At 43.5% G+C, this 22,957-nt stretch overlaps 1 protein-coding gene across 3 annotated transcripts; it reads left to right on the top strand.

The window, feature by feature from the left end:
• Positions 1 to 694: 694 nt before the first annotated feature.
• Positions 695 to 21,616, top strand: LOC124256130 (ATP synthase mitochondrial F1 complex assembly factor 1-like). Of its 3 annotated transcripts, none has more exons than XM_046690253.1 (9): positions 695 to 721; positions 1,613 to 1,931; positions 9,031 to 9,175; positions 11,161 to 11,223; positions 12,161 to 12,211; positions 12,553 to 12,600; positions 12,972 to 13,134; positions 19,862 to 19,902; positions 21,292 to 21,616. In XM_046690253.1, exons 2-9 carry the CDS (start codon positions 1,645 to 1,647, stop codon positions 21,460 to 21,462), a joined length of 969 nt encoding a protein of 322 aa, XP_046546209.1. In that variant the 5' UTR covers positions 695 to 721; positions 1,613 to 1,644; the 3' UTR covers positions 21,463 to 21,616. The 3 variants fall into 3 exon arrangements, with proteins under 3 accessions (XP_046546209.1, XP_046546149.1, XP_046546075.1); XM_046690193.1 differs by lacking the exon at positions 695 to 721 and adding an exon at positions 761 to 809; XM_046690119.1 differs by lacking the exon at positions 695 to 721 and adding an exon at positions 858 to 1,017.
• Positions 21,617 to 22,957: the final 1,341 nt, after the last annotated feature.

The following is a 22,957-nucleotide window of genomic DNA, read 5'->3' as shown; positions in this document are numbered from 1 at the left end:
AATGTGGAATGTCTTGTGAAGATCGTGAAGATCCGGGTTAAAACTGATCTTCAGTAAATAGAAGCAGGGATAATCATCTTTTCTCCCTAACAGAAGCGACAAAACCCTTTCCACGTTCATAAGAAATCTCTGCCAAGTGCAGATTTGATTGTACAGTTGTGTCTATATCATGAGCAGATATTTGTTTAAGCAGTATTACAGCTGTATGATGTTGTTTGTAAACAGATCGGGTCTGAACCAGACAATCCAGTGATTGTCACCATGCGATACGACGACAGAGCATGTGTTCAGTAACCCATGCTTGTCGCAAGAGGCGACTAACGGGATCGGGTGATCAGGCTCTCGCTGACTTGGTTGACACAGTCATGTCAATTGCGTAGGTCGATGTTTATGCTGTTGATCACTGGATTGTCTGGTCCAGACTCAATTGACCACCTCCATATAGCCAGACTCAATTGCTGAGTGCGGCGTAAAACTAAACTCACTCACTTTGGCTTGAATTATGTATTATATGGTTGCTTGGACCTATTCTTTCTCACATTCTCTAAGTTTCATTGCTTTGTCTTTACGAATTTCTATTTTTATTGATTTTACAACATTTTAAAAGCTTGTCATCTGATTCTTTTATTTTGCTTTCAAAAACGACAACGTTTCATCAGAGACCATATAATAGATATATATTATATGGTCTCTGGTGTGAAAATCCTATCTTGGTGAAACTGTAAGTTAGTTTCGGCCTACATTCCAAGTTTTAATATAACCCTCACTGCACTGTCCGGAAGTTAAATCACCTCATGTTCGTGTAACCGGTAGGTCATCTCAAATGACAGTCGTCACAGGTTTAAGACATGGCTGTGTAATAAATTAGAATTATCGTGTCATTCATTCAGTTCTGTTGTCCGATCAACAGTTGATTAGCTGGCAAAGATCGTCAACACTGGGACAAGATCAAGACGTATCAGAATCTCTTTTCTGGTGGCAATCGCCGCAATGCCCACATACATAGTAGTCCAGCTGGTATAAATGGAAAATGCCTGAGTCTGAGAATATCGTTTCAAGTCAAATGAATGATATAGGTGTTTTCAAGAAATATAAACCCATCACCGGTTCATCATAATTAAGTAATGCCGAAATGACTACAGTATTGGACCACATGAAACTTGAATTTGTGTGCAGGAAACCAAAAGCAGCTGTCACTTTTTAAATAGCCGCACTTTATCAAGGCTCTGCACTTTGCTCACATTGTCAACCACTGGGTGACCACTTTCGCATTAAAGGCACCATATCAATACAACACTGATAATAAGGATCACTATAATCATGATGCACTTAACAATATCATGAGCCTTTATTCTTTAGGGGCGGTAGGGTAGCCTAGTGGTTCAAGCATTCGCTAGTCGCGCTGAAGACCCTGGTTCAATTCCCTGCATGGGTACAATTAATAAGTGAAGCCCATTTTCTGGTGTCCCCCGCCGTGATATTGCCGGAATATTGCTACAAGCGGCTTAAAACCATACTCGCTCACCCACTCACTTTATTCTTTATGTTTCCAAAAACGGCATTTGACCATCTGCTTTTTTCGTATTTCTTATTCTCCCAATGTATTTTCCAGGCTGAATGAAGTGAAAACCAACCTAGCACAATATGTCTTTACTACAAAGACAAGGTGTCCGACTCTGTCAGAAATGCTGGAGACTGTATGCCGGTGGGAAGAAACAACACAGTGTTCTTTCAACCATCTCTGATTCTCGAGGAATGACCATCACGATTTCAAGAGCCAACAGTCTACTGAAAGGACAGCACCCAAGGAAGTATCCTGACTTGAGATATTCATCTACATCATCGGAGAAGTATGATGATGACGTGAAAGTGAACATGGAGGACAATCCTTACTTTGACAAGTACAAGAAAAAACTGCTGGATTTACAAAGGTTTGTTACATAAAAGGGTATTATGACGTATAATACAGAATCCAACATATGTTATATTTGGGATTACACTTTCTTCTAGTACTAGTACTTTTGTTGGGTTGAGTCCCATCCGGGATTCAAACCCACACCCTCAGAGTCAGGCTCCTAATCGCCAGCACACAAAGTCAGCCACCTAACCCGCTCAGCCACCGCGACTTCCACAAAAATGAAACTGGTAGTCTAGACTGCAGACTTTGTGTACCCCTCTGATAAGTGTAAATTGGCATGGCTCCCACAGCCGAAAGCTATGATTACACAATGCCATTTAGAAAGTGGTCAAATGTAACATATGTTATATATGGGATTACACTTTCTTAGTTAAGTACAGATTCTAGTACTTTTGTTGGGTTGGAGTCCCATCCGGGATTCGAACCCACACCCTCACTTTGTATTTAGAATGGACCGCCTCCGTGGTGTAGTGGTTATAGTGTCCGCCCGGAGAGTGGAAGGTCGCGGGTTCAATCCCCGACCGCGTCATACCAAAAGACGTTAAAATTTGGTACTTGTTGGTCCCTGCCTGGCGCTCGGCATTAATGGGTACAACAAGGACTGGTCGGCTCGGAGTCAGTATAATGTGTCTGAGTGGGGTATTCATGCTTCACTGCGGCATGTTATCTCAGTGTGCTAGCACTATAAAACCAGCTTAAGTCTGGGCTAGTACAAGCAGCCGCACATACACATACACACGCATGCACGTCGTCATATGAGCGAAATATTCTCAAGCACAACGTAAAATCCAATTTCACCTCACCTCACCGTATTTAGAATGTGTATGAATTCAGACTTGAATCTCGTCACTTTAGGGCTGGAATAATGCCGATGTGACATAAAACCCAACTCATCTCAACCCTCAGAGTTGGGCACCTAATCACCAGCACAAAAAGCTCAACCTGCTATAGTCAGTGAACTACCTTTGCTACTGCAACCTTGAAATATGAAAGTCGTAACCTTTTGAAACGTGAACTTGACACTGATGATTACAAGTTTAAGTCAGTGAAGTCTTGTTTTGTTTACGTATAGCAATGCTTTACCTAAAACTAAATGCTCCAGTGTCAAATTAAAATGAAAAGTTACATTTGTTTGTTATAATTGATCTGTTAATTGTTTAAGGTACTAAGAAATATTTAAAGAAAAATATGTCAAATGTTTCTTCCCTTCCCACCCTGATCACCTACGCTGAAGTATTTTTACGTAATGAAATTTGCTGAAAGACCATTTCATATTAAAAGTTACTGCAAACCATTTTCTCAGTAGTTAGCTTTTCCTTGTATTTTCCACAAGGATTTTTTGGAATTTTTGTGTTTGATTACATCATGGGTTAGTTTTGGTGTACAATGTCATGCACATGTTTGAACTGAATACTTTTATGAATTGCAAACATATTGGTGGTACTGCATGCTTGATACCTTTTTTCAGGAGATTGTATAGAATTGTATTTTCCACTTTTGTGGAATTGTGTGATTGATGACAGCATGTATTAGTTGTACAATCTTAGCTGAGTATTGTAAGTTTTCCTTATCCTGACTCATGCTTATATGCTTACCTCCTTCTTCTATGCGAATGGTAGTGGAACACTTGAATCCCTTGTAGTTCCCTAAAGCGGACGTAAAAGTTCACTCACCCATGAGTTGCCTCCCTTTTCACCGCACAAACAGTCATGTGACCTGCCATGCTTGTCACTCTCTCCTTCATCGCCTAGGAGGATGGTTGGGCGAGCACTGGAGTCCCGTATACGGCACTATATCCTTTGATATTTAGATCCTTTTATCCAAATTTAGCTGTGTATGGTTTCTGGTTATATTTAACTTTAATCGTATGCCAAAATTTTGAAAAAATTATTCATATTTTGTCACTTTTTCTCACCATAATGTAATTGTTGACATTTTTATGAAATCTTGCAGTGTTTGTAGGTACCGGTTATCAGCCGCTGATCCTCACCCCCAATGCCCATCATGCATTAATCCATGTTCTTCCAGCTTGCATTGCAGATATTATATTATTTACCAGATTGGCAATTTAATCGTTATTTGTCTTATGTCTATAAACGTGCGATGGATCGGGGGAGGAAATCATCTCAAGTCACTGGTGATAAATCCGGAGATAATGCCGGTAACCGTATGTTGTTTGCTACTGCTGTAATTCATAACGCAGGTGATTTGCCGAGTACGTTACAGGGGCGGTCGTCTGTGGCTGGTCGGGGCTCAGCCGGGTCCAAGAAGAGATCTACTTCTACTGAGTTAACGCCAGCGGGGAGTAAGAAGAAGATGTCCTCATCGTCTGCGACACGAAAGAAGTCATCTTCATCTAGAACTTCGTCGAAATCAACGCGTTCCTGTAAAACAACGCATCAGTGGTCGTTTAATGAAGACATTGTGCCTCCTGATGACGCAGATATTTATGCTGACCCTCCGATACTGCTACCTGAAGTACTAGTAAGATCATCGACGCAGTCTTCCTCCACGGCGAGACGATCGTCCCCTGCAACCTTTGACAGCCGTTTAACTATTTGAAGACCAGCCATCAGCAACTCAGGTGTCTGTCAACATAGACAACAATAGTGTAGCATCATCGCAGTTGCAAGTAGACGCACTTGATGCCTCAGCGTTCTCAAACGCTCCATCTACACTGCATCAGTTCCGACCTACAACCCAGAACTTCGACCCAGATGAATTTATGAGGCAGTTTACAACGCAGATGTTGGCGATGATGGAGCAGAGGTTCGTCGAAGAAAGAGCTACACGGCAGAACCCTACGATGACAGACAACGTTCGGCGAACCTCAGCCCTACGAGAACCTGTTCCTCACAAGTCTACGGCCAAAGACAACGTCAGTGAATGTTCAGGTTTGGTGGACCTAGTCATTTTGGAAGAAGAAGGTTCGGCGAAGGTCCCTGAGTCTACAAGAGGTTCGGTGAATGTCCCTCAGTCCAAAAGAGGTTCGGCGAACATTCCGGAGTCTACTAGAGGTTCGGCGAACCCTCAACATGTCAGAACGTCAGACGGAGCAAGATCCCCCTCAAGATCCAGTCGTTCTACATCAGTATCCCGCAGCTCTCATACTCACAGATCAGTGTCGTCACGTTCACACGAACGTTCATGGAAGGAATGTTCACCGAACGTAGGAGGTTCACGGAACGCAGGTTTCAAGGAAGGAAGGTTCGGCGAACTCGGAGCTATCAGAGGAAGAGGGCGACTTCGTCTTCTCAGAAGCAGAGGTCATATCGTGGATTGCTAACGGTCTGAACTTAGACTCCCAATCCAAGGAATCGGATGCATTCCCGTACAAGATGTGGAATGATGACTTCGACACCTTCACAATTCCACCAATTGAACCAATCTCCAAGGTGTCTGCTAACCTCCGGGGCTGCATTTGAGAAATCAACCCGGCACCAGAATCAACATCTGCCTACATTTAATGCTAGGAGATTCCCTCTGCATCATATGGAACCCTTCCTGAGAGCGCCGGACTTGGATGATAATATGAAGTTGATCAACTACTCCCGTAGTAAGTCTTACAAGGTGGAAGACAAGAAAATTGCTCAACTCGACACCACGGTTAGAAGAACCTTCGTCTGCCTGGCGAGATCCAGAGCGATCAACGAGACGTTGATTTCAAGATTCCAGAACCACAAGACGGAGGAAGATAGAATGATACTATCTGCACTATTAACTCCAAAAGAAGACCAACACTTCATGTAGGATCACTTGGCCTCAACGTCGGTGGCTACTACGCAGACAGGGTCGCTATTGACCAAGAACGTCGTAGAAGTGTTGAATCAACATCATCTGATGCCCGGCTTCTACTCCCTAATTTCCTAGAACCCAAGAAAAAGTCCAAAGAGAAATTCAGGTTGATATACAACATGAAAAGATTCAACCAAGACTATCTACTCAAACCAGACAGGTTCAAGATGATCCACCTGCCTCAACTCAGACAACTCGTCTGTCCATCAGATTACTTGGCCAGCATAGACCTACAAGATGCATATCTACACATCCCGATTCATCCGGAATCAAGGAAGTACCTGAGATTCCTGTTCAAAGGTCGACACTATCAATGGAGCGTCCTACCGTTTGGATTATCGTCGGCTCCGTGGTTATTCACACGAGTGACCAAACCCATCGTCACCTATCTACATCATTGAGGTTTACGCAGTGCCTTTTACTTGGATGACGGGATACAAGTTCATCAAGAAGCCAATCAACTCAGACAGCAGCTAAACTTCACAATCAAACTGCTCACACAACTGGGATGGCCAGTAAACTTGATGAAATCAGAGTTGGAACCAAAACAACATCTTCAATTCCTGGGAATAAGGTTCATCCCAACACAGAATTGTATTGTGGTCCCAGAAGATAGTTGGGTCAAGATTCAAGCCATGATTCCAGAAGCAGTCATCTCTCCGTTACCACTACAAACATGGCAGTGTCTCCTCGGTCTACTCACCTCAGCGCAGGACTTGACCCGCAGAGAAAGACTACAATTACGTCCGTTGCAGCGATTCCTGGCAAGACACCTGGACAGCACGGACGTGATCAGTCTCAAGACATACCTGTTATGGTGGATTCACAAATCGAATCGGGACCTATTTGCAAGAGCTGGTTTGCAACACACACCTCTACCTAGATGCCTCACTACAAGGATGGGGAGCGCATCTCGACAACGAAGTGGCATCAGGGTAGTGGTCGAAACAAGAACAACATCTTCACATCAGCCAACTGGAGATGAAAGCTGTGATCCAGTTGTTCAACATCATAGACAAATTAAACATCTGGCTAAAGGCATGTCACATTCCAGTAGCCAAGAATGTATTAGCAGACGCTCTATCTCGCCCACTTCATCCATCACCCACGGAATGGATGATCCACCCAGAGGTTTGTTTCGGCTCATCATAAGGGAAATAGGATCTCCCTCAATAGACCTGTTCGCCACAAGGTTCAACAAACAACTACAGACATTCGTCTCACCAGTTCCAGATCCCCAAGCCTTGGCAACAGAGGCACTGAGCATATCATGGGAAGGACTAAACGCATACGCGTTTCCGCCTCCGGTTCTACTACCGCAAGTATTATTGAAGATCAAGCAGACCCAAGCACTACATCTGACTTTGGTCGCACCCTACTGGTCAGCGAGAGTCTGGTTCCCAGATCTAATACAAGAACTCGGAAGTCCAACCCTGAAATTACCAGAGTGGCCGAACCTACTCATACACGTATGGACCGTATCAAGACTTTCTTGAAGAAAAGAGGGTACTCCGCCAGAGCAGCGAAAGCAGTAACTTTGTAGATCAACTCGCAACTTGTACGATGACAAGTGGCAGAGATTTGAACAATATGCAGTGTGGAAAGGCTTCACAGCAATGAAAGCAACTCACCCTCAAGTGGCGGAATATCTATGTCACCTTAGATATACGAGGCAGGCGAATAAAAGGTTCGACACTATCTACATATCTGCCACCTATCAGTACAGTCGTCACCATGAAGACGGGCATCAAATTGACGAAAGTGCCAGAACTACTTGCTCTACTACGATCCTTCAAACTGGAAGATCAGCAGAAAAAATTCAGAGCACCAGTCTGGGATCTGAACATAGTTCTACGACATCTCATGAGTGATGCCTGCGAACCACTAGAGCAGACGACCTTCGAGCTACTCACACAGAAAACTCTGTTCCTCCTCGCCTTAACCACAGCAGCTCGGATGTCAGAGCTACATGCGCTGGACTTTGGACGAACTAGATTCGACACGGGAGACTGTGCTGCAGTACATCTAGGACTTAGATGGGACTTCATTGCAAAGAATCAGTTACCTGGCCAACCGGACAGACAGTTCCACGTCCCAGCGCTATCTACGATCCTCGGATCAGAGGACACCCAGGACTTATCCTTGTGTCCTGTCAGAGCCCTTAAAATATATCTTCAAAAGACTAAAACAAGGAGAAGAAAATTCAAGCGCCTATTCATCCCCTTGTCACCAGAGACGTCTACAGAAGTCTCAAGAACGACAATATCATTTTGGAGGAGAGCCGTTATACTGAGGGCCTATAGAGCAGCACTAGAACGTCCAAGAGCCTTTAATCCACATGAAGTCAGAGCAATGGTGTCCACTCTTGCTCTGCACGGGAAACTGCTCGATATCATCAATAATGGAGGGCTGCTTTTGGAAGTCAGACACAGTGTTTGCCAACCACAACCTCAGAGACATAGCTACTTGTTGTAGCACAACAGCTAACGGTCCCACAAAGGCGCTGAGTTGGAAATCTCACCCTTTATCACGTTGACTTGTTGATAACCTTCACTCTGAAGAGTTATGGTTTGAAAGTCTATGCACACCGTCTAAGACCAGACTGGCATGAGTGATTAAGGCTCTGTACGGGTAACGATCTTACCTGTACGTTAAGGGGTCGCAACTCATTTTTGGTAATGATCTTATCATAATCTATGTGTTGTTTATAGATAACTAGTAAAAAGAAGATACTAGTATATCAAAAATCCACATGAATCTATAAGATTCACTTGTCTTAGAGAAGTATGACAAGATGTGGTCCCCCCGTGTTGGGACGTATCAAAGGACAGCTGATGAATCCACGAAGTGGCTTGACCCACCACCACTTCCGTGGATTCTGGAAACATATAAGCATGAGTCAGGATAAGGAAAAATATGTAATTTTTTAAGTAAAATTGATATTTTATACTTATCCTGACTCATAGTGTCAAGCCCTCCCGACCTCCCCTGCTGGAAACACTTCAGGTTTCCCAGCAAACCCAAGTGCTTGGGCTTATTCAGAAGAGAGTGACAAGCATGGCAGGTCACATGACTGTTTGCGCAGGAAAAGGGAGGCAACTCGTGGGTGAGTGAACTTTTACGTCCGCTTTAGGGAACTACAACGGATTCAAGTGTTCCACTACCATTCACATAGAAGAAGGAGGTAAGCATATAAGCATGGGTCAGGATAAGTATACAATATCAATTTTACTTAAAAAATTACATTATTGCAATACATATTGGTGTTACTGAATACCTGACACTGTGTGAACTGTTCACACTTTGGCCCCTTACAGATCCTCACCCAAGGCCTACCAGGAGAAGATCCATCACATTGAAGAGGAGATGAGGAAGGACCGAGCCTTCATCAGAGATCAGCTGGAGAAGGCAGAGGCAGAGGCCAAAGCTAAAGCAGAGGCTGAAGGGAAGGCCTCGTCTAAGGTAACATCATCCCTCAGATGTACCAGTGAGCATATGCTGCTAGTGAAGACCCTTTTTGAACTGTTGCAGTTGACATTTTTTATCATTCAACTTGTTTGAAATCTTGAGTTTAGCTAACTACACAGATGACAGTGTATAAAATAGTTTTGAAATGTCGCCTGTCCAAGGACTGGCTGTCCAAAAAAGTGACCAGTCCTGGACAAACACAGCCAGTCCCCAAAACTAAAACAATAAAAAAAATCAACAAGTTAAGTTTATTTTTTCAAATATTTCCCCCGACCAAAGGACGGCCTTTCTTATTTAATAGACCGTCCTTCACAAAGATAGACCGTCAAGGGCGATGGGATGGGCTATATTTTATACACTGCAGATGACCTTGTTTGATGTAGGCCTGTATATGTGGGCTACTCCACTACCACTGAGCATGTGGTACCAGTGAAGACATCTAAAGCATTTAACAATATTTTTCACTCCACTTGTTTTGAAGTTCTTATCATATTTAGACCACACATGACCTTGTTTAATGGAGGCTTGCATTACAAGGCTACTTTATTTTCAGTTTGCACACATCTGGTATAGCAGTATGGTCTATCTAATAGCAGTATGGTCTATCTAATAGCAGTATGGTCTATGTAATAGCAGTATGGTCTATCTAATAGCAGTATGGTCTATCTAATAGCAGTATGGTCTATGTAATAGCAGTATGGTCTATCTAATAGCAGTATGGCCTATCTAATAGCAGTATGGTCTGTCTAATAGCAGTATGGTCCATGTAATAGCAGTATGGTCTATCTAATAGCAGTATGGTCCATGTAATAGCAGTATGGTCCATGTAATAGCAGTATGGTCCATGTAATAGCAGTATGGTCCATGTAATAGCAGTATGGTCTGTGTAATAGCAGTATGGTCCTTGTAATAGCAGTATGGTCCATGTAATAGCAGTATGGTCCATGTAATAGCAGTATGGTCTATGTAATAGCAGTATGGTCCATGTAATAGCAGTATGGTCCTTGTAATAGCAGTATGGTCTATGTTATAGCAGTATGGTCCATGTAATAGCAGTATGGTCTATCTAATAGCAGTATGGTCTGTCTAATAGCAGTATGGTCTGTGTAATAGCAGTATGGTCCATGTAATAGCAGTATGGTCTGTGTAATAGCAGTATGGTCCATGTAATAGCAGTATGGTCTATGTAATAGCAGTATGGTCCATGTAATAGCAGTATGGTCTATGTAATAGCAGTATGGTCCATGTAATAGCAGTATGGTCTGTCTAATAGCAGTATGGTCCATGTAATAGCAGTATGGTCTATGTAATAGCAGTATGGTCCATGTAATAGCAGTATGGTCTATGTAATAGCAGTATGGTCCATGTAATAGCAGTATGGTCTGTCTAATAGCAGTATGGTCTGTGTAATAGCAGTATGGTCCATGTAATAGCAGTATGGTCCATGTAATAGCAGTATGGTCCATGTAATAGCAGTATGGTCTATGTAATAGCAGTATGGTCCATGTAATAGCAGTATGGTCCTTGTAATAGCAGTATGGTCTATGTAATAGCAGTATGGTCCATGTAATAGCAGTATGGTCTATCTAATAGCACTATGGTCTGTGTAATAACAGTATGGTCCATGTAATAGCAGTATGGTCTGTGTAATAGCAGTATGGTCCATGTAATAGCAGTATGGTCCATGTAATAGCAGTATGGTCTGTCTAATAGCAGTATGGTCTGTGTAATAGCAGTATGGTCCATGTAATAGCAGTATGGTCCATGTAATAGCAGTATGGTCTGTGTAATAGCAGTATGGTCTATGTAATAGCAGTATGGTCCATGTAATAGCAGTATGGTCCATGTAATAGCAGTATGGTCTGTGTAATAGCAGTATGGTCTATGTAATAGCAGTATGGTCTGTGTAATAGCAGTATGGTCTGTGTAATAGCAGTATGGTCTGTGTAATGTATTGTTCATGGTGCTGTTTGTTCCAGGGGCTAGACAGTATCATGAAGACAGACCTAATCAGAGATAAGACAGCAGAGGAGATTGAGGAGGTTTGTGTTTTCCTGTGGCCAGTTGTATCAGCACAGTACTGATACAGACAAAGAGACTTTGAAAAGAAGGGACTGCCACTGAGTTGTTGTATTAATCATTATTAGTGCATTTAAAAACACCCCTGTGATTTCAGTTTATGCACGTACAATGGGTTACACTTATTCTGCAGTAATTTTCCATTTCTTCAGTTCTAGTACTTTTTGACATTTTTGGGTCATATTTTCAAGTACAGACATTGTACAGTAGCAGTATACATAAAGGAGCAGTGGGGTAGCCTAGTGGTTAAAGCGTTGGCTCATCAGCGCCGAGGATCTGGGTTCGATTCCCACATGGGCACAATGTGTGAAGCCCATTTCTGTTGCCCCCGCCGTGATATTGCTGGAATATTGCTAACAGCGGCGAAAAACTAAACCACTCACTCACTCAGTATACATAAGACGTGTTAAATTGTATGAGTATTACTAGGTGACTTCTAGTAAGTTGAACTCTGATCATGAAAAATGAAACCACTGATTACCTCATTGTTATACACCAAGTAATACACAAAACATACTACTGCTTTTAAGCTTTTTGACCATGAAGATTTGGGTTAGAATTGATCTTCAGTTACCCATGCTTGTCGTAAGAGGTGACTAACAGGATCAGGTGGTCAGGCTCACTGAATCGGTTGACACATGTCATCGTATCTCAACTGCGTAGATCGATGCTTATACTGTTGATCACTGGATTGTCTGGTCCAGACTTGCTTTTTTACAGACCGCCGCCATATAGATGTAATATTGCTGAGTGCGGCGTAAAACTAAACCCACTCACTCACTCATTTGTAAGCTTTTCTTGGCATATATACTGACTGTTGTTTCATGAAGGGAGATAACTCCACAACTGATGTATCTTCTTATTGATAACAAAATTCAGTCCATTTTTCTGTCTATTCAGATCTGGAAGGAATACCACAGTAGGAAGGAATGTGTATTTGCAGTCTTGAAGGTAAGACAGCCACAAAAAGACACAACTGAATTAAGTACAAAATCAACCAAGTTTTTGTGTTTGTTTGTTAAGATCCTGAACAAAAAAGAAAATTGTTTGTTTATTAATCTCTCAGTTATCTTTATGGGTCACCTCTCTCTGAACAAGTTACTCTACAAGTTTATGATGTGTTTCCTTTTTCTGCACGTTTGGCAAACGGTTGACCACAGACCACCCAGGGTGGCAGTTTAAGGATGATGGTTTTTGCTTGAATGTGTACTGTACAAATGATTGAAAAATTCATGAATTCCACACTCTCTGTTTACACTATAGCTTAACATGTTGTACTTGTTATGTTTCAGTCAATCGATTATGATGATTTGTTGCAAAAGGCCAAGACATGTCCATCTGTAAGTTTCATTACAAATTCTGTTCCCGTGATAATCCATCCTTTGTCTGTCTGTTCGATAAATCTTTAAAATAATGAATGGAACAAATGGCTGGGCAATGTGTCCAAAGATGGCAATGTACATTTTATGGAATTATTAACATGAACTGTATATATTCTGTAGATGTATTCTTGAAGTTATGAAACTGTTGCTTTAATTTAGCCTTAAACAAATAATACATTGACAAAAAGATTCCATAGTATGTACATATACCAGGGTTATATGCATGGATGGATAAGGCATTATGAAGTCATTAGGAACTAAAAGGTGATTGCTCCATGATATACTGTGGTATATTTAGTCTTGGATGTTGATGTTAACTGTTGTTGCAGTTCCTGTACCCTCTGCCTCGTCAGGATGGATATGAGTTCTTCTTCTCCATGATCTCAGGGAAGTCGGTGTATTTCACACCGCTTATCATGTACCAGCAGATGAAGGAGAACGCCCCTCCCTGTCTGTCTCTGGTCCACTTCACAGAACTCCAGGAGGACAAAGGTGAGTGTCTCAGACGTCCTCTTCACAGAACTCCTTGACAAAGGTGAGTCTCTCCCAGGTCCACTTCACAGAACTCCAGGAGGGACAAAGGTGAGTGTCTCTCAGGCGTCCTCTTCACAGAACTCCTGGACAAAGGTGAGTGTCTCAGGCGTCCTCTTCACAGAACTCCAGGAGGACAAAGGTGAGTGTCTCGAACTCAGGACAAAGGTGAGTCTCTCCTCACTTTACAGAACTCCTGGACAAAGGTGAGTGTCTCAGAGCTCCACGCTCTCCTCTTCACAGAACTCCAGGACAAAGGTGAGTCTCTCCCAGGTCCACTTCACAGAACTCCAGGAGGACAAAGGTGAGTCTCTCCCAGGTCCACTTCACAGAACTCCAGGAGGACAAAGGTGAGTGTCTCCGACGTCCTCTTCACAGAACTCCTGGACAAAGGTGAGTGTCTCAGGCGTCCTCTTCACAGAACTCCAGGAGGACAAAGGTGAGTGTCTCGGACATCCTCTTCACAGAACTCCTGGACAAAGGTGAGTGTCTCAGACGTCCTCTTCACAGAACTCCTGGACAAAGGTGAGTCTCTCCCAGGTCCACTTCACAGAACTCCAGGAGGACAAAGGTGAGTCTCTCCCAGGTCCACTTCTCAGAGCTCCAGGACAAAGGTGAGTCTCTCCCAGCTCTAATTCACAGTGCTGCAGGACAAAGAGATGCTGGATAAAGGTGAGTCTATTTTTGGCACACTTGACAGAGATCCTGGTGGACAAAAGTAAGTCTCTTCAGGGCCCACTGCACTTGGTGCTCTGTGACCAAGGTAAGTGGTTAAAGAATTAATTTTTAAACTTATCCTATCTCATGGTATGCACTTCTCCCTTCCTTCCTTCACTCCTTACTGCCCTCATTATCAGACAGCTTCCTAGTTGTCATGCAAAGCATGGCATGCACCACTAGCTACCCACTAACTATCTCCTAATCATCATTCTCTTTCTTGTCGAGTGTGGGCGTGTTTTCACTTCATCGTTTGTTCTCCCATTTTACATCATGGGAAGACCGACCAGCCTAGGAAGAGGATAAAATGTGCTCTATGCAACAAGATATTTTCTTTGAGCGTTCCGCTTTCTTGCTGTGTTGTGTGGGGCAATATAATGAGACGTCCGATGTGATAAATGCCTACATCTTACCTTTGAGGCATTTGGGGATTACTCCAGGGCCTGCGCTCGGCGTCTTGCTGATCTAGCCAGCTATGCATCATCGATAGAATTCAAATGTTAGCGTCCCATTATCATTGCTCGTCAGTCGCAGTCTCCTCACTCCAAAGACGAGGATTTTATGAGAGCTTCTTCGGATTTGCATTTATCGGAAGATCTCAGGGAACTTGTCGGCTCTCTGCCTTCCAGTACGAGCCCTTCATCATCGATGACATCCCTTGAGGTGGTTGTTGAGCGTTCTGCCACCCCTAGGCTACAGCTAGGATCGCATCTGTCGAAGCCGTACTTGATCCGATCGTCATTCTTCTTCAAACAGTGGAAGGAAGCGCACTAGTTCGCCGTATCGGTTGCAGGACCTTTGTGACATCTCTTCAGTCGTTTCGCCGACTGCTACCCAATCTGCGAATATGATGCTGTCTCCAGTGCTCCAATGAGTCGTTTATCCGTTTCGCCGAAATCAACACATTCTTCGGCCCACAATTCACTGGATCGTATTCGCGGACTGCACCTCTCCAGTCCTTCATTCGCGAACCGGCTTTCTAAGAAAGCGACATTAAGCCCGAACTGCCATTCCACAATTCAGCATTCACGAAAAGGGCATTCCACGAAACAACGCTTCACCAAAGCGGCATCCCTCGAATCAGCTTTCTCGGAGCACTTTTAAGCCAGATCATACATCTATTGGTGATTCAGCGAACTCAGTTGGCTCTCCTTGTTTTTCTTCTTCGACGAGGAAACATGGTTCACCAAACCGCTTTGGATCAACCGCCTACCAATATTCGGATTTTCTGCCGAAACTACCTGCTCGAAATCTCGTTTAAGCCCACATCTATAAGATCCGTTTTTACGGCGAATCCCCAGAAGATTCCCAGCCTACTGGTTCATCAGAGATTACCCTACTTGTGTCAGGGATGTCTCCCAGACACTTAACCCAACGCATTCACCTGGTCAAACTTAACAACGCCATCGACCTGCTTCGTCAGATCGTCCTGATCTGGTCAGAACCAGATGCGACCCATCTAGATCTTACCTTGCCGACCCAGATCACCGACCTGACCCGGTCACCGAACCGAACCATCAGGATTCAGCGATTATTTTCTGTGCATGATGTTACTTCAAACACGGCGTTTCTACAGAATCTCAGTGGGCTAGCACTTTAAAACCAGCTTCAGTCTGGGCTAGTACAAGCAGCCGCGCTTACACATACACATGCATGCATCGTCGTCATATGGCGAAATATTCTCAAACCTGACGTTAAACCCAATTTCACCTCACCTCACCTCACCCCACCCCCCCATTCAACTTGAAGGATCGAACTTGTCAACATTGGTTTATTACATCTTCATCGAAGATCATCAACTTGCATCTAGATACAGGCCAACACGATGTTAATATTCAGGGTATTTGTGATACGCTGAATTCCTCACCACGACATGGCATGCTATAAGCATGACAATCTGACTTGGTTCTCCAGATTACCCTACGGCATATGAGGCGCTAGAAGTTTTTAGTCACATGACTTATCCCACCTGGTACCACCTTTACAACTGGTTGAATGAAGGTAGTAGCTATGTCAGTAGCGCACACATCTACATTACGCCGGCACTTGACGTTCTGACGATCCCGGATCCCCCAGACTTCTACGCGACTAGAGCTCATATCGTTCCAGATTTATTCTACCATCCAATCTTCACCTTGATGAATGATTTGGTTTTTGAATCTACCCTCCGGTGAAGATATCAGCTCTCCGACCACTTGTTTGTGCATTACCAGACAAGCTTGCTATCCAGGAGTATTTTATGACGTTTCACTGAGTCCTGTTACTACAGACAACTCGTAACAGCGTCATGGTGTATCTCGGGGTGCAATCATGGCATGGTTCGTCACCTTCCTCATCCTTCCTTTTACATCACCAGCAAGCTTCTGGACAGATGGATCAAGTTTCTGCGCATGGTACCAGCAGTGATGTCTTGTCAAGTAGCGAGCATCCCTTTACCAGTTTTTATGGGTTGTGACCGAAGACTGTGTTGTCCGGATTTTTGTCACTGTTGCATTGTGGTAACAATTGCAAATGGCGGACTACTTTTTGTTTACTGGAGAATTGTGATGTTGAGAGTGACTATGAAGTGCACTGACAGAATTGTCTTGGTCCAACACAGCGGATAACAACCCCAGCCTTTAATTGCCAGTGACAATGAACGGTGCCATTCCCGGTAAGAGTGATTATGTCGGGATTTCATCAGCCAGCCGAGAGAGATAGCTTACCGAGGGTGTTAGACAGAAACGTCCCAGAACGCTTCAACTTTGGCTAGGGTTACTCGGGTTTTCTACTTAGCTCAAACCCTTAGTTCAGAGGTCACTGCAGTTCCCAGGCACATGTTTACTGCCTTCATCTTCCCAACAAACGTTCCTGGGGTCGCCGGTCTTCTTTTTACCTTGTCATTCCATCAACTTTGCGAACGTTCCGGTAGATTCACGATCCCCATGGATCTAGTCTACTACATTTATCACTTCATCCAGTGGACCAACACTTCATTTTGTGAACTAACGTTCCACAGATCGCCGATCGTACAACCTTCATCGACCCGTTTACAATGTACACGTTCCTGTAGATTGACTGACAATCTCCATGCGCCAAATCTACTACATTTAGCACTCTATCAGGAGATATCCCTTCATCAGTGGCAATAGTTGCTGGGTCTCCTCACCTAAGCTCAAGCCTTCACTTACAGAAGTCAACTTCAGGTGCTAATTCATCTTCGAAGCTACATTGATGATTGCATCCAGGCACATCAGGATCTGATAGTACTTCCCCGCTAAATGTAGTTCCCCACCATGCTGCTCTGGCAGTTAGGGTGGCTACTGTACATTGCTGTATCGAAGCTAACATCGATCCAGAGACTCCACTTCATCGATACATTGTCAGAGGATGATGTTCGCACTTCAAGACAGGTGCATCAAGACCCCGCAATGCATTCCTCTAGCGCTATCTCAGTGGCAGCTACTAGGCTTTCTGACGTCAGCTCAAGCCCCAACTAGCAGAGGGTAGCTTCAGCTACAGCCGTGCTAGACGAGCAGAATGTTGTCCTTCTTGTCGACTCATCATTTGTTCCTTGATGCATCCCTCACAGATTGGGGGCTCTACTTTCTTCATCATCAGACAGCCGGGCTGTGGTCGTCCGCAGAACGGGACTTGCACATCAACTAACTCGAGTTCTTTGCGGTTCTTCTCGCCATTCAACATTGGGCGACGGAACTTCGGGGGTCCTGCCTGCTGTTTCAGACAGACAACTCCACGGTTGTCGGGTACATCAACCATCTCGGGTTGACAGGTTCAGCGAACCTTCTTCAGCTGGCGTTTCGGTTCTTCTATCTAATTGACTCCCTCACCATCGATGCTCGAGCCAGACACATTCCCGGCGTCAGGAATATCATCGCCCGAATGCGCTGTCCCGGCTCAATCGGCCGTCTCCCAGGGAGTGGCAATTGAACCCACAGATCTTTCGGGAACTGGTCTTCCCATTATCAAGGCCCCAAGTCGACCTATTCGCCACGCGGTTTAACCATCAGCTCCCGAAGTTTGTCTCGCCGATACCAGACCAACTAGCGTGGGATCTCGATGCTCTGGCGATTTCGTGGGAGGGGCTCAACGCTTACGCCTTCCCCTCCGGCTCTTCTACCCAGAGTCATCCAGAAACTCCGGGCGACCAGACAGATTCTACTGCTTTTGGTCGCAGCCTTACTGGCCAGTCAGGAGTTGGTTTGTTAATCTCGCACAGCTCGAAGACCTAAATCCAGTTCCTCTTCCCGATCCGGGACAACCTATTGTTGTAGGGCTATGGCCATCACTTCTGCTCATCGGACTTCCACCGCTCACTTTATGATGAGAAGTGGAAGTGTTTTGAGAGATATTTCACATCCAGAGACATTGCATCTCCTGTTTCTACTTCACCTCAAATCGTCGCTGAATTTCTTCAGCATTTGCGATCCTCTAAGAAGCTCAAGGGTTCCACTTTGGCCACTTACCTTGCTGCGATCAACTCGGTCCTGGCTACCACCACAGGCTCTAAGGTCTCGACGGTTCCTGAGCTTCAGTCTTTGCTCCAGTCCTTCAAGTTGGCCGATCAGTCTAAGAAGTTTAGACCTCCTGCATGGGATTTATCTGTGGTGCTGCGTCATTTGGCCTCAGCAGATTATGAATCCCTAACTCAGGACTTTGAGAAGATCTCCTTCAAGACCTTCTTCCTTGTGGCCTTGGCTACAGGAAGTGTCTCGCACCACATTATCCTTCTGGATGAAAGCCACCATCTTACGGGCTTACACCTTCACTAGGTTACCGCCCCCGACAGCTTCCAATCCACATGAGACACGGGCGTTAGCGTCTACAGTGGCTCTGCATAGTAACTGCTCTCTCCATGCCATTATGGAAGGATGCTTCTGGCAATCTGACTCGGTCTTCTCGTCCCACTACCTTCGGGACCTCTCAGTCAAGGATGTCCAAGGCCTGTACCAGTTTGGACCCCTTGTTCTCGCACAACAGCTGTCTACGGCCCAACAACGCAGATAGGGAACGGTCCCACGTGGTTGCTGCTTCCCTGTATTTTCCTGAATATAAGTCTGAACTTTATGTCTGCCTTATGTTTTGATTGCTTATGGGTTAGAACTACTTCACTTAGTTTTATACTAAGACATGGAGATACTACCGCCTCGGTGGTTGGATGAATCTGGAGCTCGATTCTGTATCCCGATGTGGAAGGGTTCGACATTTCACGTTTCCTGACCTCTACTTTTTGAAGCAATTCCATCAGTGAAGTGTGTTACTCCCGAATTCCAGTGGATTTCTGTGCGTTCCGACTCCGGCCAGGCTCATCCTTTGACTAAGCTTATGTAAAGGAGTGAGGGTCAATTTGATGTTGACTGGAACTGAACATTGAAACTACGAGAGTTTTCAGAGTTGTGCTTCTCTTTCACCGCCTCTGGTCGGTGTCTGTGGGGTCTTCGAAGCAGGGGCTGGCCTGATTATTGTCTATGACTTTAATTTCCAGGGGGTACCTTGAAATTCGTGGCGAAGTGACATCCTTTCTCGCTGAGCTGCGTCCTTCTTCGGAGGTTGCGGCCAAACATTACATTGCTCGGGAGCACCCATCTCCCTGGGAGACGTTGTGCTTAGTAAGCCAAGGAGTTCAGAGGAACTCGTCACAAGCATAGGAGTTGGCGAGTCGTAACAGGCCTCCCTTGTTCATCGTTATCTACGGTTGTTTCCGGTCTACACAGTTCTATTGTTCGCACTGACAAGACACAGGGTATCTGCGTCCCGCCGTCCAACCGTGGGATAAGTGCATACCGTGAGATCCTGTCCTCCGTTATGAAAAATCGAGAATATTGCTGAAAGTGGTTTAAAAACCATAAAAACTATACTCACAAAAGAACCAAAATACTTTTCTGTATCTAGTTATATTTTTCAATTATAGATAGATGGACATTTGCAGATCTGTATTTCCACTTTCTTTCATTGTTTTTGTTATGTGCAGGTATTGTGCTGATGACAGGGCAGTATGATGACTCGCTACTGGTAAGCTGGAATCTTGTCTAAGTAAACTATCGTTCCTGTTTTTACACCCAACCCTGATTAATGCAAACTTAAATCTTTGGATTGATCACAGATCTTATGGGTCAGGGTACTCTTTGATCTGTGAGTTAATCTTTGATCAGGAGATCAAAATTGCTTAGAAAATGTAGGGTCTCTTTTTCAATAGTCAATCACCCAGAGACTTCAAGCTATCTGAGCCCACATCCTTACTTACCCTAGATTAGGACTAATTTCTCTTTTCAAAGACATGAAAAAATGATCAAAAATGCTTTTTTGGTAGGTTAGAACTTGGAACTGTGTTTGTGAAACTAAATGAAATGGGTTGTAGGACATGGTGACATATCTGATTGTGTGATGTCAATCATTGATTTGTTTTGTCCAGCCTATTTACAGGCTGCTATGTCGTAGCTGGAATATTGCTGCTTGTGGCATTAAACAACACACACACAAACGTTTTGACAAACTGTCAGTAACAGTGGGGCATTTGCACCAGCAGCAAGTCAACTTTATAGTTTCAAAACAACTCTTTTAGTTTTAGGGTTCACATAAGCTAAGTGAAATGTGTCACATCAGTTTGTTTTTATCCCCCGCAAAGCGTTTTGCGGGGGGTATTAAAATGGACTCCGTCCGTGCGTCCGTCCATGCGTCCGTGCACATTTGTCTTTTCCGGAGCATAACTCTAGAACCCTTCAATGTTTCTTCACCAAACTTGGCACATAGATAGATCTGGTAGTGTACTGGTGCCTTTCGGTAGTTTTGGAATTCTGAATAAAATATTTTTGGCGTTTCCATGGCAACAAGTTCGACTTAGACTGAAATTGGTGGTAGTGCTCTTTTCCGGAGGATAACTCTAAAACCGTTCAATATTTCATCACCAAACTTGGCACATAGATAGATCTGGTGGTGTACTGGTGCCTTTTGGTAGTTTTGGAATTCTGAATAAAATATTTTTGGCATTTCCATGGCAACAAGTTTGACTTAGCCTGAAATTGTGGTAGTGCTCTTTTCCGGAGCTGAACTCTAAAACTGTTCACCATTTCTTCACCAAACTTGGCACAGAGATAGATCTGGTAGTGTACTGGTGCCTTTTGGTAGTTTTGGAATTCTGAATAAAATATTTTTGGCGTTTCCATGGCAACAAGTTTGACTTAGCCTGAAATTGGTGATAGTGCTCCTTTCTGGAGCAGAACTTTAAAAACCTTTCAATACTCTCCTTCCACTTTTCTATATACACACCTAAATATTTGACATAATCATAACTCGTAGACATAATCATGAAGAGTATTTTGCCATTGCGGGGGATATTGATGACTTTGTCTTCTTGTTTATTTTTAAGGTAAAACATAATTTGTTTAAATTACTTTTTTTCAGAAAAGAAAGGATGCAATAAACCTTGTGCGGCAAATGACAATGTACTACAACAGAACATCTGGGGAGAGGTTCAACCTGGTCCGCATCTTCAATCACATGCCAAACAAATTCACCCATCTTGATGTAATCAATGAGTATCAAGAGATGGTCAAATATTTAGAATCTGCTTAATGAATTTCAAGGACATGACTTGAATGACATCAATAAATATATGCCTATTACAGATGTACAGAAGCAACTACACGTACTCATTGTCCATTTGGATGGTAATGCATTTTGAAATCATTTGTCATTTGTAGCATCAAGGAATCAACAATTTGAAAATATGTGTTCCAGGGCTACGGATAAGGGGCGTACAGGCGTAATGTACGCCTCAAAATCAATTAAGTACGACATAATATAAGATTTCAAGCGTATCGTGTACCCACATAAATACCTTTGTACGTCTAACATTTAATTTTCGTGCGTATCGTGCAAATGGAAATCTATTTCGGACAAATACTTGTCAAGTTTCTTTTTGCGAAACACGATTTGACACTTGAGGAAACCCCGACAGTAGGAATCACTTGCGTTGCCATGCAACGATATGCGTCACTATTTTTCGATAGGCTAAAAACTACACTGTTCCTATTTATATCCAGTCGGACCTGACATTTCGTGCATCACACGGTCGCTCAGTTATTTCTCACGCGTCTTCAAATACAAATACATGGTTGGCAATAGTGATCGATGAATCGTCCAGACAAACCACGTCACCAACTCGCTCACACAAAAACATGTCAGTACTCCTTCAAAATTCTCAGTACACCTCCACTTGCAATAGGATGTGTAAGTACACTCACATCCCCAAAAGTTATCTGGAGCCCTGGTGTTCTGTACAAGTTTTATAAACAATGGAACTCTTGTATCATCGTGTGTATAGAATCCTAATTGGGTGTAAGTAAGTAACCTGGATATGTGAACATCCCAGCATCCATCCTACCAGAGCCCTGTTAGACAAAGTATTTTAGCACTGTGACTATCATGAGGCAATGTTGAAGTACATGTATGTTCGAATTCAAGTAGCACTTGATCACTTTATGGAAAGGGGCTTAGATAGGATGGTTTTCAACAAAGTTAGGCAGTATGAGCAGTGAGCAGTTTGCAGTGTTGAGTATTGTTGTGATAGTATGGTGGGATGTTTCTGGACTGGTTCTCTGCACGAAAGTATCAAAAAGAAATAGCAACTGTGTCTAGCCTGATACTTGGAACAGAATCAATGTAAATAAATAACACAACTCCCATTTCTTATCATTTGTTATTTTTCAGTAATGCTGTATTATTGATTTAATGGTACCTCTCAAAATGATGAGGACTACAATAAAATGAATGTTGCTGAATTGTTTCTATTTTGGAAAATATGTACGTGTATAGCAAAGTACTGGTATTTCAAGGATCAGATGACATGCTTTCCACATTACATGTTTCAAAAATTGAAATAAATGTGAATAATTTGTCAAATGTATTTTTTAATCATCCCTTCATCCATCTCCATGGTTACTCCAGGACAGGTTGACATTTTCAGGTGTCTGTTGTAAGAACCAACCAGATGGTGACAGTGTGCAACATGACTGAGTGTGTGGCCTTGACCTATCACCAGTGCCATGGAATTTTCCTCATACTATTG

The sequence above is a fragment of the Haliotis rubra genome, unplaced genomic scaffold, assembly GCF_003918875.1.
Source record: "Haliotis rubra isolate DU_JTF1 unplaced genomic scaffold, ASM391887v1 Scf10, whole genome shotgun sequence".
Lineage (NCBI taxonomy): Eukaryota > Metazoa > Mollusca > Gastropoda > Lepetellida > Haliotidae > Haliotis > Haliotis rubra.
Note: the sequence above shows the minus strand (reverse complement) of the source record. Positions and strands in the feature narration are given on the sequence as shown.

Bases quoted from the DNA above. Each gene is read 5' to 3' on its own strand.
- LOC124256130 (XM_046690253.1), top strand. From the start codon at position 1,645: ATGTCTTTACTACAAAGACAAGGTGTCCGACTCTGTCAGAAATGCTGG. The intron at 9,176-11,160 runs GTAACATCATCC...TGTTTGTTCCAG, and splicing joins AAGGGAAGGCCTCGTCTAAG to GGGCTAGACAGTATCATGAA. The intron at 13,135-19,861 runs GTGAGTGTCTCA...TGTTATGTGCAG, and splicing joins AGAACTCCAGGAGGACAAAG to GTATTGTGCTGATGACAGGG.